This window comes from Euprymna scolopes, chromosome 40 (assembly GCF_053919585.1).
Source record: "Euprymna scolopes isolate OS-2025 chromosome 40, ASM5391958v1, whole genome shotgun sequence".
Classification (NCBI taxonomy): Eukaryota; Metazoa; Mollusca; class Cephalopoda; order Sepiida; family Sepiolidae; genus Euprymna; species Euprymna scolopes.
In genome coordinates, this window is record NC_136521.1 from 43,737,200 (window position 1) to 43,753,400 (window position 16,201).

Here is a 16,201-nt window from a genome sequence, read left to right on the forward strand (position 1 = left end):
TATATTTGTTGTTTTCATGTCGGTTTCTATTTAACCCATAGTTGGACCCTAACAGGTACTACCACTCTGGGTCAGAGTGGACCTGGGAGCAATGGTAATTAAAGGGTGGCTCCACACTTCCCAAAGCCCACAAGCTGGGGCCTCACCACTGGATATAGTTTAAGGTCATATCCCGGACTCCCATTGAGGGACTTTTACCCTCTGCAGGGGGGCAGTCGGCATATTCTAATGCCCCACCGACAGGGCCTTAACCAATGGGAGATTGTCATTTTGTCACCTGATCTAGGTCTCCACACACGTTTTGCAGGCTAGAATGATCTTCCTCTAGAGCGTTGACTCTTCAATTCAACCTTCCAACTCTTATGTCACATTATCCCGCCATGGGAAGGAGACAAATATCAGAAAAGTATAAGATAGAAAGGACTTTTCATGAATATGTAAGCATAAAAGGGTTTATATAGATAAATTGTACTTACCCCGGATAAATAGGTAACTGCAAATGTCAATAGAAAACTGAAAATGATTTCTGGTCGTAAGAGCAGAGCACGTAAGGGGTGGTCCGATGTTTGTTCAAAATAATACCAGATGAAACGAACACTGGAACAAAATATTATTTAGATACAAGAGTGTGTGTATATAAAGGTCAGACAGTAAATCAAGGTGAATTAATATAATTAAAAAAATAAGCAAAATTTATTTATTTATTATATACATATATATATATATATATATATATATATATATATTCCCCAAAACCTCTGGCCTTGATGGATTGCTACTATGGTTTCAAATGATCTGAAATAACAGCAAGGGGAGACTTGATTCCAAATATTTCTCATATGTTATATATCCCCTCATTTGGAAATAGGGTACGATTATGAATATCTCCAGTATCAAATAATTCTTATATACTATGAAATTTATTTTAAGTATGACAACCAAAGAAGCTGCAAATACCTTATATTTTTCTTTCATTACGCCGTTTCAAATTTTAGAAATAAGATCACTAAAAATCACATATTCGTACTAACAAATAATAAATATAGATACTTTAATTATAAATAATAAATTTTCTAAAGCAGAGCACGTAAGAAGTGATCTGATGTTTCTTCAAAATAATACCAGATGAACCAAACACTTGAACAAAATATTAATTAGATACAAGGGTCATTCAGTAAATAAAGGTGAATTAAAATAATTTAAAAAAAATAAGCAAAAATTTATATATATATATATATATATATATATATATATATATATATACATATATAAAATAAAATAAAATAAAATAAAAATTTCCGGATTATTTATTTTCCACCAGACTATCCATTCATGTGTAATCACCTTTTTCTTCATCATATTCCCTCTGCTTCATTTTTTTTGTTTTCAAATAAGATCTTTAACTTACTTCTTGTTTCATCAAATACTTTTACATGCAAAATCTGATCCTGCATTTTGCTAATTCCTACCCTCTAATGAGAAGGAAAGTATTTCTTCAAAACTCCGCGGATTAAGGACTATCCACTTATCTAGTGTTTCCTTTTCAGATTAAATATGTTTTTAACTCATTTCAAAGTGTTTTTTTAACATGTTTTATTAACTGTTTGCTCATATATATATATATATATATATATATATATATATAACTGCTTCATTTACTCACATGAAATTAATATACACAGAGCAGGTATATTAAATTTATTTATACAAATATTGATGGCTACATATGTGCATACATGTTTCTGTAATCATCTGTTACTGGGGAGATTATGTCTTCAGGCCAAGAATTATCCTTGAAAACTAGTTTTCAAGGATAATTCTTGGCCTGAAGACAAAATATTTCTCATATGTTATATCTCCCCTCTTTTTGAAATAGGGTACGATTATGAATATCTCCAGTATCAAAATAATCCTTATAGACTGTGACATTTACTTTATTTATGAAAACACAAGAGGGAAGATATAACATATGAGAAATATTTAGAATCACGTCTCCTCTTGCTGTTATTTCAGATCATTTGAAACCATAGCAGCAAGTTTTAGTCTCCCCTCTATCAAGGTCAGAGATTTTGGGGAAATATCATATATTTTGTAATTCATATGCAAAACTAGGAAAGGAAATGACTATGACTAAAATATTGGTAAAGATGCAGTATGTTTCCACCCACAAAAATCCTTTAAAATTACCACTATTACATTAAGTAGTTTCCAAGATATGAAGAAATTATAGCTTTAAAATTGGGGGATCAGTTTTCTATATTAATTTAATGTAAAATGAACACCCACTTTATAGCTACTTTTTGGCGGGGGGTGGGTCTATTATATTTTTAGGGGTGGTGTTTATTTGTTAATTGTGGCCTGGTGTGGTAGACCGACACAAAACCTACCTTAAAAGAAACTTGTTTCGGATAGGTTTTAGGGTATGCTGAAAATGAAAATCGCATTTAAATTTTCTGCAAATAAGTATTTTTCCGGGTATTAAGCAATGTAATTATTTATGTTATATGCGATGGCCATTGTTATACGTGCATATTTTTGCTTAATAACCAGAAAAATACTTATTCACAGAAAATTTAAATGTGATATTCATTTTCAACACACCTGAAAACCTATTGAAAACGAGTTTTTTAAGGTAAGTTTTGTGTTGCTCTACCAGACCGCAATAAATACCAACTCTAAAAAAATAACAGACCTTCCCACCCTCCCCAAAAAGGTGACTATGAAGTGGGTGCTCATTTTACGTTAAGTTAATATAGAAAAGTTATCCCCCACTTTTTTAAATAATAATGTGTGACCTTAAGGGTCACTACACAATTCAGGTCATTAGCTTTCCAACAAGCCTTCATTTGTTAAATTCTGATCAATAGTCGCCGAGATTTCAAACTTATAAAATTACTGAAAAAAGTAGTATATATATATATGCATATAGTAAGTCATGAAAATATATATATAGCAATTAAGCTACACAGAATATTCCGCATTTCATTCTCCTGATAATACGTCAGCTGAGGAATTCTCACGAGAATGAAAATGCGGAATATTGTGTGTAGCTTAATTGCCATATATATTTTCATAACTTACTACCTAGCTCTACCTATGTATGGAGCACTGTTGAAGTAAATACTGAAAATTTACGCATAAAATTATATCTTCAATTATCAATTTATGATTAAACGAAGTAGTCATATATATGGATATATCTATACTCGTAGCCAAATTAAATATTAAAATGCTCAGATCTTTGATTCTTTGAGACGAAACATGAAAATTTTCAGGATTTTTGAAGATTCTATCGTTAAAATTTTATGAGAATTGGTTAAAAAGAATCTATATATTCAAACCAATAAAATATGCCCAAATTTGCCTACATTTATATATATATGTGTGTGTGTGTGTGTGTGTGTGTGTGTGTGTCCTGGCAGGCAGCTTTGGTTTTGCTGCTTCTGTTGTCTCCCCTACATTTGTCGGTTTTGCTGCTTTGGTTGTCTCCCCATCATTTGTCGTTTTGCTTTTTCGGTTGTCTACCCTGGTGTCTTGCAAGACCACTAATAATGAAACAGTTCTTCTTTATACTAACAGAGGTTAGTGTTTCATGTTTACGCAAACAACAGTGTACAAGGTGACAAGTCCTGCTGGTCATGAGATTCAAACCCAACCACGAAAACACCTTTTGCTCCACACACACACACACACACACACACACACACACACATATATATATATTTAAAAAATAATTAAAGAAAAAAAAAATATATATATATATATATATATTAATGATGGGATGATTCCAATATTTTACTTGATTCTGATACACTTATCGATTCTGTAGTAAATTCCCGATTCAGATTCTTTATAAATTTCTAAATATTCAATTATAAATTTGTTCTTTTTTTGATTACTGTTAAATGTGCAGATATTTTCTCAAACATACGAGGGGGTGATCTACAGATTTTAGTTCTACTGGTATTTAAAACTCAATAAATATTTACGATTTTAACATTACTACTAACAGCAGAAGATATTGTTTAAAACAAAATCTCATAAAAAAAGACAATTGAAAGAATCGTTTTTGGCATCAGAATGTAAGCACGATTTTTTTTTTTTTTGATTACAGTACCCCAAAAAGTTCTGATTTTTCCAATTCTTGATTCCAAGTCATCATCGTAACACTAATATTCCTTATTTTATTTTTTTATTATTATGAGAAAGTAGGATTAGTGAATCTCTCGACAAAGGCTTCCTTTCTAGGGCAATTGCTCTTGACATATCAAAGGCCTTCGATAAGGTTTGGCATAAGGGCCTACTTCACAAGATTTCCAGCTACGGTATAACTGGAAATGTTTTCTCAATAATTAAATCATTTCTCTCTGATAGGTTCATAAGAGTAGTGGTTGATGCGCAGAAATCTGAGGCCCACATTATTAATGCTGGAGTCCCCCAGGGGTCCATCCTGGGCCCAACTCTCTTCCTGGTCTACATCAATGATCTCCCAAAACACATACTAAATTCATTCGTTGACATCTATGCTGATGACATGACCATCTACGGCAACACATCAAAGGCCGTAAATGACAAAGCTCTCTCTGATTCTCTCTGATTCTCTCTCCTCTGATCTTGAGCGCGTCGTTCAGTGGGGGAAGAGATGGCTGGTTACTTTTAATGCATCTAAAATCAAGCTCCTAACTTTACATCATCAACGCTCTGTTCCTCATCTAGCATCAATTGAAATGGATGGCTCTTGTCTTGGGGAGGCTTCATGTTTTGACAAGCTCCTAGGTTTGACCTTTACTCCTGATCTGAAATGGAACACGTATATAAAGTCTGTTGCCGGGCCACTGGGAAAATGGTGGGATCCTTCTACTGCTCCAGAAGATATCTCACTACTGATGCAATTCGCTATCTCTATAAAAGCCAAGTACGTCCAAAGATTTTTTTTTTTTTTACACAGTGGTCACCACTTATCAAGGCCTGGAAGCCACTCAGGGATAAGGGTTATTGCAAGTACATTACGTTAGTGTGGAGATTTGATGAAGTGTTTACTTAAGGGGGCGGTTCATTAAGAATTTGTTAACATTGGACTTGAAGACATCCAAGTTGTAGTCCAGAGGGAAGCAGGCAGACGGAACAGAGTTCCACAGGCATGCAGTTCTAAGAAAGAAGCTTTGTTCATGGAATCCACGTTTTGATTTAGGCACAGATAAAGAGTGGGGGAAATTTTTCACAGTGGATTCAGCTAGACGGGTGTTTTTCGTGAAAGATTGGCGAGGGGGGACCAGAGATTGGACTTCAGACGAGCACCTGCCATCGAACTAATGATAAAACAAGGATAGGCTCGCAACGTCTCTTCTGTGGGAGAGAGGTTGCAGGGTAGAGAAAAGGGCATCCCCCACTAAGCCACAAAGTCTATTTTGTACTCTGTCAAGGCAGGATAGGCTGTTTTTAGCAGCTCTTGCCCAGATATGGCAGCAGTATTCCATCCTTGGACGTACTTGGCTTTTATATAGATAGAGAATTGCATCAGTAGCGAGATATCTTCTGGAGCAGTAGAAGGATCCCACCATCTTTCCAGCGACCTTGGCAACAGACTTGATGTACATGTTCCATTTCAGATCAGGAGTAAAGGTCAAACCCAGAAGCTTGTCAAAACATGGGGCCTCTCCCAGACGAGAGCCATCCATCACAATTGATGCCAGATGGGGATCAGAGCATTGATGATGTAAGGATAGGAGTTTGGTTTTAGATGCATTAAAGGTAACCAGCCACCTCTTCCCCCACTGAACCACGCGCTTGAGATCAGAAGAGAGAGAATCAGAGAGAGCTTTGTCATTTACGGCCTTTGATGTGTTGCCGTAGATGGTCGTGTCATCAGCATAGATGTCAACGAATGATTTAAGTATGCGTTTAGGGTGGTCATTGATGTAGATCAGGAAGAGAGTTGGGCCCAGGATTGACCCCTGAGGGACTCCAGCATTAATACTGCAGGCCTCCGATTTTTGTCCATCGACCACTACTCTTATGAACCTATCGGAAAGAAATGATTTAATGATTGAGAAAACATTTCCAGTTATACCGTAGCTGGAAATCTTGTGAAGTAGACCCTTATGCCATACCTTGTCGAAGGCCTTTGATATGTCAAGAGCAATTGCCCTAGAAAGGAAGCCTTTGTCAAGAGGTTCACTAATCCTGTGGGATATAACCATCAGCACATCTGCGGTAGATCTTGCAGAGCAGAAACCATATTGTGTGTCACTAAGAAGGTTGTTTCTGCTGAGGTGATTGACTATTTCTGTATTTAATATGGATTCCAGCAACTTACTCATAACACACAGGAGACTTATTGGTCTGTACTGAGAGGGAGATGACTTATCACCTGAATTCTTAAATACAGGGCAAACTGATGAGGTCTTCCAGGGAGTCGGAAAGCATTTCTCCTTAAGGCAGCGCTCAAACAGTTTCGTAAGTATGGGAGCAAGTTCTGGTTGAAGCTTTTTTAACACTATAATTGGGATGCCGTCAGGGCCAGTTGCTTTACTGGAATCAAGGTTCTTGATTAGCTTGGCGACCTCATGCACAGATATCTGTATGTTACCTAGCGTGTTCTGTGTTATAGGAGGAAATATGGGGAGTTGATGGCCTTCGTCGCATAGGGTAGAATTAGCTGCAAAGTTCTTTGCAAATAGTTTGGCCTTGTCTGACGCTGACGAGATGACCTTGGTCCATTGATAATGGTTGGGATAGAACGCACACTTCTGTTCAGGATCCTATTTGTTATTTGCCAAAACTGGTGGGAACCAAGCCGCTGATCAGCTACCTTGGATTTAACAGACTGGGCATATAGCTCTCTTGCATTTTTTATTACTCTTTTACAGTGGTTGCTGGCAGTCCTGAAAGCAGCTTTAGTCTCAGTGCATCTATTACGTTGGTAGCTATGGAAAAAGTGATTTCTGTGCGCGATAGCAGCAGCACATTCTGGAGAGAACCATGGCTGGCTGTTAGGTTTTTGTTGGAATTTTTTAGATGGTATGAATTGGTTTATGTCTACAATTAACCATTCGGTCAGATCTGATACTATAGAGGACACTTCCTTTTTAAACATGGAGTGCAGAGGTAAATCAGATATGAATGTACGAAAGCTATCCCAGTCAGCCATAGAGTATTGGTATACAGTACAGTGGAGGGGTACGTCTGCCACATCTGGGCTGGAGCTTCAAAAAACAGCCTATCCTGCCTTGACAAAGTACAAAATAGATTTTGTGGCTTAGTGGGAGATGTTCTCTTCTCTTCTCTGCAACCTCTCTCCCACAGAAGAGACGTTGCGAGCCTGTCTTTGTTTTATCGTTACTTCCATGGCAAGTGCTCGTCTGAGCTCCAATCTCTCGTCCCCCCTCGCCAATCCTTCATGATAAACACCCGTCTAGCTAAAATCACCGTCAGTAATTTCCCCCACTCTTTATCTGTGCCTAAAGCAAAATGTAGATTCCATGAACATAGCTTTTTTTCTGAGAAGTGCACGCCTGTGGAACTCTCTTCCGTTTGCCTGTTTCCCACCTGACTACAACTTGGACGTCTTCAAGTCTAACATAAACAAATTCCTGATTAATCGCCGCCTTAAGTAAGATGCTTTATCAAATCTCCAATACCAACTATTACTACGATATTATCCCATTGATTATTGTACACAAAATAACCCTTATCCACGAGTGGCTTACGGGCCTTGATAAGTGGTGATCCCCATGTAAAAAAAAAAAAGAAAAAAAAAAGAAAAAAGTATAATCAGAAACCATGTATGGTCTGTTATTCTATTAATATTATAATTATATTTTATTTTAATTATTATGACATATTTTTTATAATAATTCATTTAGTTTTGATTTTCTAATTAACTGATGATTTTTTTTCTGCTGTAGCATGTACCAGATTGATTAATTTATTGTTAAATTCTAAAATATCTGATATTTTTTTTTTTCAATAACAGGTATTCATTTTTTGATCATGAAAAAGATTGTTTTGAATATTATGGAAAAAAAAATTAATACATATATATATATATATTTTATTTGGGTCGGTGCATCTGCTACTAGTCTCTCACTCCTAGACAAGGTCCTGAACTGTCATCCAAGCTTCAGCCTCTGTCCCATCGATGCAATGTAGCATCCATCTGTCTGTTCTACAAGTACTTTAACGGTGAATGTTCTGACGAACTGCAAGTACTTGTACCCCCTCTACGTAAACATACCCGACAAACAGTACAATCCTACCCCTTCACACTAGAGATCCCTAGATGTACGAGAGCCTTCTACTCCAGTAGTTTCTTCCCCAGAACCGCTAGACTTTGGAACTCCCTGCCAGGTTCCTGCTTCCCCAACTGTACTGACATGCAGAAGTTCAAGTATAACGTGAACCGACATCTTGCTGCCCAACTCCCCACCTAGTACCCCTGTAGCCTGTGTCCCTAATAGTAGCCCCCTACATCAAAGTGGCAATGTGCCATGTTTGGGGTGAAAATGTAATTAAAAAAAAAAGAAAAATATTAGTGTTGGATCGATTAATTGGAATCGGAATCGGAATCGGGAATAAAAAAAAAAATTGGAAATTTTTTGGGTATCGAAATCGATATCGGAAAAATTTGTGCCTATTTTCCGATGCCAACGATTCTTTTAATTGGCTTTTTCATTTGATTTTGTTTAAAGAAAAACATTCTACCACTGATAGTAACACTAAAATAGTGAACATCTGTTGATTTTAACTTATTAGTAAAACTAAAAACGATAGATCATCTCTCACATGAGTATCCTTACGTTTAAGAAAATATCTGCACATTTAACATGTGTTTTTACAGTAATCGTAAAAAATAACAACTTTATAGTTAAACATGTAGAGATTTAGACAGAATCGGAATCGGTAATTGTATTGGAATCAGGAATGTCTTCAAGTCTAATGTTAACAAATTCCTAATGAACCGCCCCCCCTAATTAAACACTTCATAAAATCTCCTCACTAACGTAATGTACTTGCAATAACCCTTATCCCTGAGTGGCTTCCAGGCCTTGATAAGTGGTGATCACTGTGTAAAAAAAAAAAAAAAAAAAAAAAAAAAAAAATTTAATATGGAATTGGTAATTGTATTGGAATCGGTAAAAATACTGGAATCGTCCCATCCCTAATATATATATATAACTACTTCATTTACTCACATAAAATTAATATACGAAAGTATAGATTTATGCGTAAACTTTAAGTATTTACTTCAAAAGTGCTCAATATGTAGGTAGAGCTAGTTAGTAATTTATAAAATATATATGGCGATTAAGCTACACTGAATATTCGGCGTTTCATTCACTCTGGATTAAACGCCGAATATTCAGTGTAGCTTAATCGCCATATATATTTTATAAATTACTATATATATATATATATATATATATATATATATATATGAGCACAAAATTTTCTCATTCAAAAGACATACCTGTGCGCAATGCGAAGGAGCATGTTGAGACAATTAGCAAGGATAAATCCGACGCTACCAAACATTTGGGTAAGGATCCAGGAAGCTGCTAAAAACGTCACAGAGAAGAGCAACATAATCCGGTTATATCTGAAATAAAAGATGAAGATGTGATTATTATAACTTTCTGTGCCAAATTGTGAAACTAAGAGGTAGCAAGCAATTTCATTCTATCCCCCCACCCCCAAAAAAATGTATTTGTGTATCTTTTGACCCAGATTTCCGTGATGTTGACTCGGGTTCAACCAGCAGCTGATGAGAACTGCCGGAAGAAGCTGAGCAAAATATAGACGCAGGGAAACATAATTAACAATATTTATTACAAAAGAAAGTAACAAATTTAAAAAAAAAAAAAAAAGTAACAATTTAAAAAAAAAAAATGTCTTCAAGTCTAATGTTAACAAATTCCTAATGAACCGCCCCCTTAAGTAAACACTCCATCAAATCTCCACACTAACGTAATGTACTTGCAATAACCCTTATCCCTGAGTGGCTTCCGGGCCTTGATAAGTGGTGATCACTGTGTAAAAAAAAAAAAAAAAAAAAAAAAAAAAAAGAAAAGTTTTATAATTTTATTTTTTAAAAAGGTAGTCACCACTTATCAAGGCCCAAAGGCCACTTGAGGACAAGGGTTAATGAATGTAAGGAGGTAGTTTAATAATCATTTATGGTGTAGAGTGGATAGAATTTGGATTATTTAAGAGGCCAATTCATCAAGAACTTGATTACATTGGACTTGAAGTCTACCATATTGTAGTTGGTCGGGAAGTAGTCCAATGGAACAGTGTTCCACATGTGAGTAGTCCTAGAAATTAATTATTATTAATTTTTTTTCAACTTTCAAGAATCATTAGCAAAAATATGTGAATGTTTTTGTGAAAGTTGATACTGTTCATGTCTTTTTTACATTTTTTTTACAAGAAAAGTTTCAATATATTTTTTTTTCTTTGTAGATTTTTTTGTGGTGGCAATTTCATGTCTGGGGTGAAAATGTTAATAAAATAAATTTATATATATATATATATATATATATATATATATATATATATATATGCCTGCTTGATTGCTTGAAGTTTTTCTTTGACGATCAGGCGATTTTTTCTTTTAAAAAAGGGATCACAGGTGAATTTATATATATCTGTAAAAGTGAAAATGTCTCTGTGTGTGTACACTTCTCTACCAAACTACTCAGTCAATTTTCGGTCTACAGATTCGAGATTTGACATAAGGGGTATTGAGATTTGGGGAAATCTTTTTGATCGGTTTTCGGACAGAAATTTGGCTGTTAAGGGGTCAAAGTTCAACAATTTGACCTTTGAGAACTCTACCAATTTTGGGTCTAAACACTTGAAATTTTAAATATAGGTTACTTGGACATGGATCTAACTATATAATTTGATTTAAGCCCAAAACAATAAATGTTAAGGGGTCATAATTAGGGTCCAAGTTTAAAAAAAAAAAATTACCTCTGCAGTCTTTGGTCTAAACATTTGAAATTTTACATAAAGTGTATTCAGACATAAAGCAAGCTTTTTAATCATATTTTTGCTGAAAATTTTGCTTCCAAGGATCAAAGTTCAAAAGATTTTATCTTTGCAGTCTCTAGCAAACTTATTATTAAGCCAATTTTGGGTCTAAACATTTGAAATTTTACATAAAGGGTATTCAGATATGCAGTAAGCTTTTTAATCAGTTTTTGGGCAAAAATTTGACTGGCAAGAAGTCAAAGTTTACAGAGTTGACCTTTGTAGTCTCTACCAAACTACTCCGCCAATTTTGAGTCTAAACACTTGAAATTTTAGATGTAGGTTATTTGGACATGGGTCAAACATTCAATTTGAGCCCAAAACAATAAATGTTAATGAAATTTTACATAAAGTGCATTCAGACATAGGGCTAGCTCTTTAATCAATTTTTGGCTGAAAATGTGGCTGCCAAGGGGTCAAAGTTCAAAAGATTATACCTTTGTGGTCTCAAGCAAAATATTCAGACAGTTTTGGATCTAAACATTTGAAATTTTACATAGAGGGCATTCAGACATGCAGCAAGTTTTTTAATCAGTTTTTGTGGTGAAAATTTGGGCTTTGCAGACTCTACCAAACCCATCCTTCAATTTTGGGTCTAAACACTTGAAATTTTAGATGTAGGTTACCTGGACATGAGTCAAACTTTTTTATACATATATACATATGTACATAAAGTTATGAACAGTATATAGGGCCCAAGCAAAGCCGGGATGAACTGCTAGTATATATATATATATATATATATATATATATATATATATATATATGTGGGCATGGCTCAGAGGCTAAGGAATGAGGGTTGAGAGTTGCATGTTTTGGTTTCAATTCTAGCTGATAGCATCCAAGTCATATATATATATATATATATATATATATATATATATATATATATATAAGTTCTGATATAAGGTTTAATATAATAATGAATAAAGATTTGTCTCTATTATAATAATTATGTAATCTGCATGAATTAAATATCATACTGTAAATGCTCAAACTTCATTAGGTTCGAATAATTCTTCGATATGTTTTTTCAATCACAGGTATTCATTTTTTGATTATGAAAAATATTTTTTTGAGTATTAAAAATATTAAAAACTACACATAAAAAAAACTACTAATAAAAACTACAAAGAAAAAAACTACAAATAAAATACTAAAAATAAAAAAAAACAAAATAAAAAAATAAAAATAATAAAAATAAAAAAAAACACAAATAAAAAAAAACTACAAATAAAAAACTACAAATAAAAAACTACAAATAAAAAACTACAAATAAAAAAAACAAAATAAAAAAATAAAAATAATAAAAATAAAAAAAAACACAAATAAAAAAAAACTACAAATAAAAAACTACAAAAAAAAAACTATGAATAAAAAAAAAAAAAACTAAAACTAAAAAAGAAAAAACACACAAATCAAAAACTACAAATAAATTTTTTTTTTAAAAAAAGGGTGTAGTATAACATGGGAGGAAGTGATAAGGATGGAACTCAAGTGAAAGAGGGATAAATGAAAACTTGTCCAGAGATAAGGTAATCTGGAATTCAATTTCTAAAAGGTGTAAAATCTAGTGAGGAATTTTACAAGCAAGTTTGTTTGGAGAGAGAGAATTTCTTTGTTCCAACAACTTTGGACCAGCACAACGAGTGGATGATCATGGCCTGTGCAATGAATGCAAACAGTTTTGTTTAGAAATATTTTTTTTTACTTTATTTATACAGGGTGGGCCAAAATAAGGGTCCTATCTTTAAATATAATCATATATATATATATATAGGACCCTTATTTTGGCCCACCCTGTATTTAGTAAGTCAATAAAATTCAGCTTTAAAACTCTTTCATCCCAAGAAAGGCATATTGTCACTTGGACATAAGGGGCTACTAGATGGGATCATATCCAACAGGAAGTTGTGGGTAGACAGAGTTGAAGGAAGTTAGATGGAATTGGGAAGTAAGGTATAAGCAGAAGATTTCCATTCCAGGTTCCTACTTCCCCAACAGTACTGACGTGCAGAAGTTCAAGTGTAACGTGAAACGACATCTTGCTGCCCAAATCCCTACATAGTTCCCCAGTAGTTGTTGCCCCTGAGAGTAGCCCCCTACACCAAAGTGGCAATTTGCCTTGTTTGGGGTGAAAATGTAATAAGAAATTAAAAAAAAATTTAAAAAATATGTAGATGTGGAAGAAAAAAATGATTTCGGAGAGGGATAATTAAAGACCTGAAGTCAATTTCTAAAAGTTGTCAAATGCATACCAGCATGTAAAACAGACGCTAATCCGAATTTGACAATAATCTAAGAATTTTACAAGCAATCAAAATAACTGACTTCCTCTTGCAGCATATATCCATAGTCACATCCAAGGACCAGGCTGCGATAGACAGTTGGTTGGTTGGTTGGTTGTTTTACGGCATATCAACCCTTTTCAGGTTATTTAATACCGAATTCAAAGATTTTGAAGAAAGATTTTTTAATAGAATATATTTGTTGTTTTCAAGTCGGTTTCTATTTAACCCATAGTTGGGACCCTAACAGGTACTACCACTCTGGGTCAGAGTGGACCAGGGAGCAATGGCAATTAAAAGGTGGCTCCACACTCCCCAAAGCCCGCAAGCTGGGGCCTCACCACTAGATATAGTTTAAGGTCATATCCAGGACCAGGCGATAGACAGTGTTTGAAGAGTAGATAGGTGTAAGCCAAAGAACTTTACAAAAAAAAAAAAAATACTAAAAAGGATAGAAATGGATAGAGGATGTTGGATTTTGGAGTGAGATATCCAAGACAGTTATATATTCTGTCAAGACTATGTGAACATAACAACAACCTCGATTAGAACAACAGTCTGAAATATATATATATATATATATATATATATATATATATATATATGCATGCATATAAACTCATCTAAAAAAATATTGTCAATATTTTCTAACCTATCCAATCCTTTTTGGCTAATGGCTGCAAATACAAAACATTCTGTGACTCCATTCAGAGCAATGACAAGCACATACAACGAGTACCAACGCAATAACATGGGGCCTGGAAAACAATTAAAAGAAATCAGTGATAATATTAATAATATTAATAATATTAATAAATAATAATAACAACTCAAATATAAATCATTTTAATAAAAATTAGTTATAAACGTTGTTTAGTTTTCTCCCATTTAGACACCAAGGTTGGAAAGTGGGATTAAGAAGTCAACGCCCCCAAGAAGGGGCACTTTGACTTGCGAAAAGTGCCCGGGCAGCTCCGTTGGCATAAATTAGTTGTAAATGAATTTAAATTAAAAGCATTCTTTTCATCAGAAAAAAAAAAACATACATATATATATAAATATATATATATATATATATATATATAGCAAAAATGGTAATTAGTAAAAACCTGAAGAAAGTTCTCAATACTATTGCAGAGCAAACATATATTTTTTTATTTTATTATTATTTATCTGTTTAGTCACACATGTTTCTGTTACCAAATCATATCAACGATCCAGCAACTTCATCAGACTTAAACAAAAGTGATTATTATGATTTGGAAAGACGATATTAGAAGACAAAAAAAAATTTTGATCTGGCAATGTTTAAAGTTAAATAAATAAATAAATAAACATCACACAGGGGTAAAATTGAGTTTAAAGACTTTAGCCGAATACGACACGGATTGGAGTAGAGAGAGAGTGGAAGAGAAGATATTAGGGAATGATGTAAGCTACATTAGATTTCAGGTTCACAGTTGGCGTCGTGTGCTATTTGTTGGATGTACGTGGATCTAGGTCGTCCTCTGCTTGCGTGTCCGTGTCGTGGAGTCCATAGCAATACATCACTCACCAATTCATGCTTGCTCCTACAACAATGACCAGCAAATCGTAGGTGTCTTTCTTTGATGGTATTAGATATGGCAGGTAGGTTGCCATAAAGTTGCTGCTTCGTGGGATGATTTTACCAAGATATATTTAATATTGTTCTTAGCATACGGGTGTATGTGCCGTCTAGTTTTCTTTCCAATCTTTTGGTGAGTGTCCAGGTTGTAGGATTTAATAGTTAAATAAATAAATAAACATCACACAGGGGTAAAATTGAATTTAAAGACTTTAGCCAAATACGACACGGATTGGAGTAGAGAGAGAGAAAGAGAGAGAGAGTGGAAGAGAAGATATTAGGGAATGATGTAAGCTACATTAGACTTTCGAGGCCGGGGTAGGTGGAGAGAGAGAAAGAGAGAGGTAAGTGCTGAATGGAGAAAGGGAAATACAAGTGAAACAGGTGGGTAGCTATCACTAGCGGGCTGTTGGGTTGTTGCAGTGTCATATAGAATTTGACACGTTAAGGATTTATGCGGATGGGGGGGGGCTTGTTCGGAGTAACTAAGATGCGTCCTCTTAAGGTATCCAAGTTACATCCAATTTAAGCGATTTACCTATTTAAATGCATTTGCTGTAAAAGGTCTTTAAGAAATTAAGTAAATTAAATTAAATTAAAAATTGCCGGGCATGGATTGAATAGGTATAAAATTATAAAATATGCATGTATGTAGATATAAGTAATAATAAAAAAATAATAATAATAATAAATAATAATAATATAATAAAAATAATAATAATAATAAATAATAATATAATAAAAATAATAATAATAATAATAAATAATAATATAATAAAAATAATAATAATAATAATAATAATAAATAATAATATAATTAAAATAATAATAATAATAGAGTGACACTAATAATAGAATGATAAAGATAAAAAATAATAGTAAAAATGAAAGTAAAGGAAAGTGGGTAAAAAGTATATATATATATATATATATATATATATATATATATACACACACACACACACACACACACACACATAATAAGTAAAGAGTAAAATATATATATATATATGCACACATAATAAGTAAAGAGTAAAAAAAAAAATTTTTTAAATCGGGTCGCCTTCTATTTCTTTTGGGATATCTTTCGACTATCATCATCATCATCATCATAGACACTCTTGTCTCCGTCATTTTTATTGTCTTCGTTTGTTTTAATAATTGGAGGAAATATAATTTCATCCTCTTCATATGACGGGTTTTCATCTTTAAAATTAAACGTGTCTGTGAATTTTACACATCGGATTCTTTTTATTTTATTTTTCTCTGGAAA

The 16,201-nt window shown here is 33.7% G+C and overlaps 1 protein-coding gene across 1 annotated transcript in view; it reads right to left on the reverse strand.

Moving 5' to 3' along the window:
* Nucleotides 1-16,201, reverse strand: part of LOC145265508 (man(5)GlcNAc(2)-PP-dolichol translocation protein RFT1-like) — a 66,168-nt gene that overhangs the window by 6,050 nt on the left and 43,917 nt on the right. Inside the window, exons 11-13 of the mRNA XM_080121410.1 lie at nt 13,975-14,080; nt 9,470-9,598; nt 477-597 (exon numbers count right to left, since the gene is read on the reverse strand). Of these exons, the coding sequence (XP_079977536.1) occupies nt 477-597; nt 9,470-9,598; nt 13,975-14,080 (356 nt within the window). The remainder of the gene's footprint in view (nt 1-476; nt 598-9,469; nt 9,599-13,974; nt 14,081-16,201) is intronic.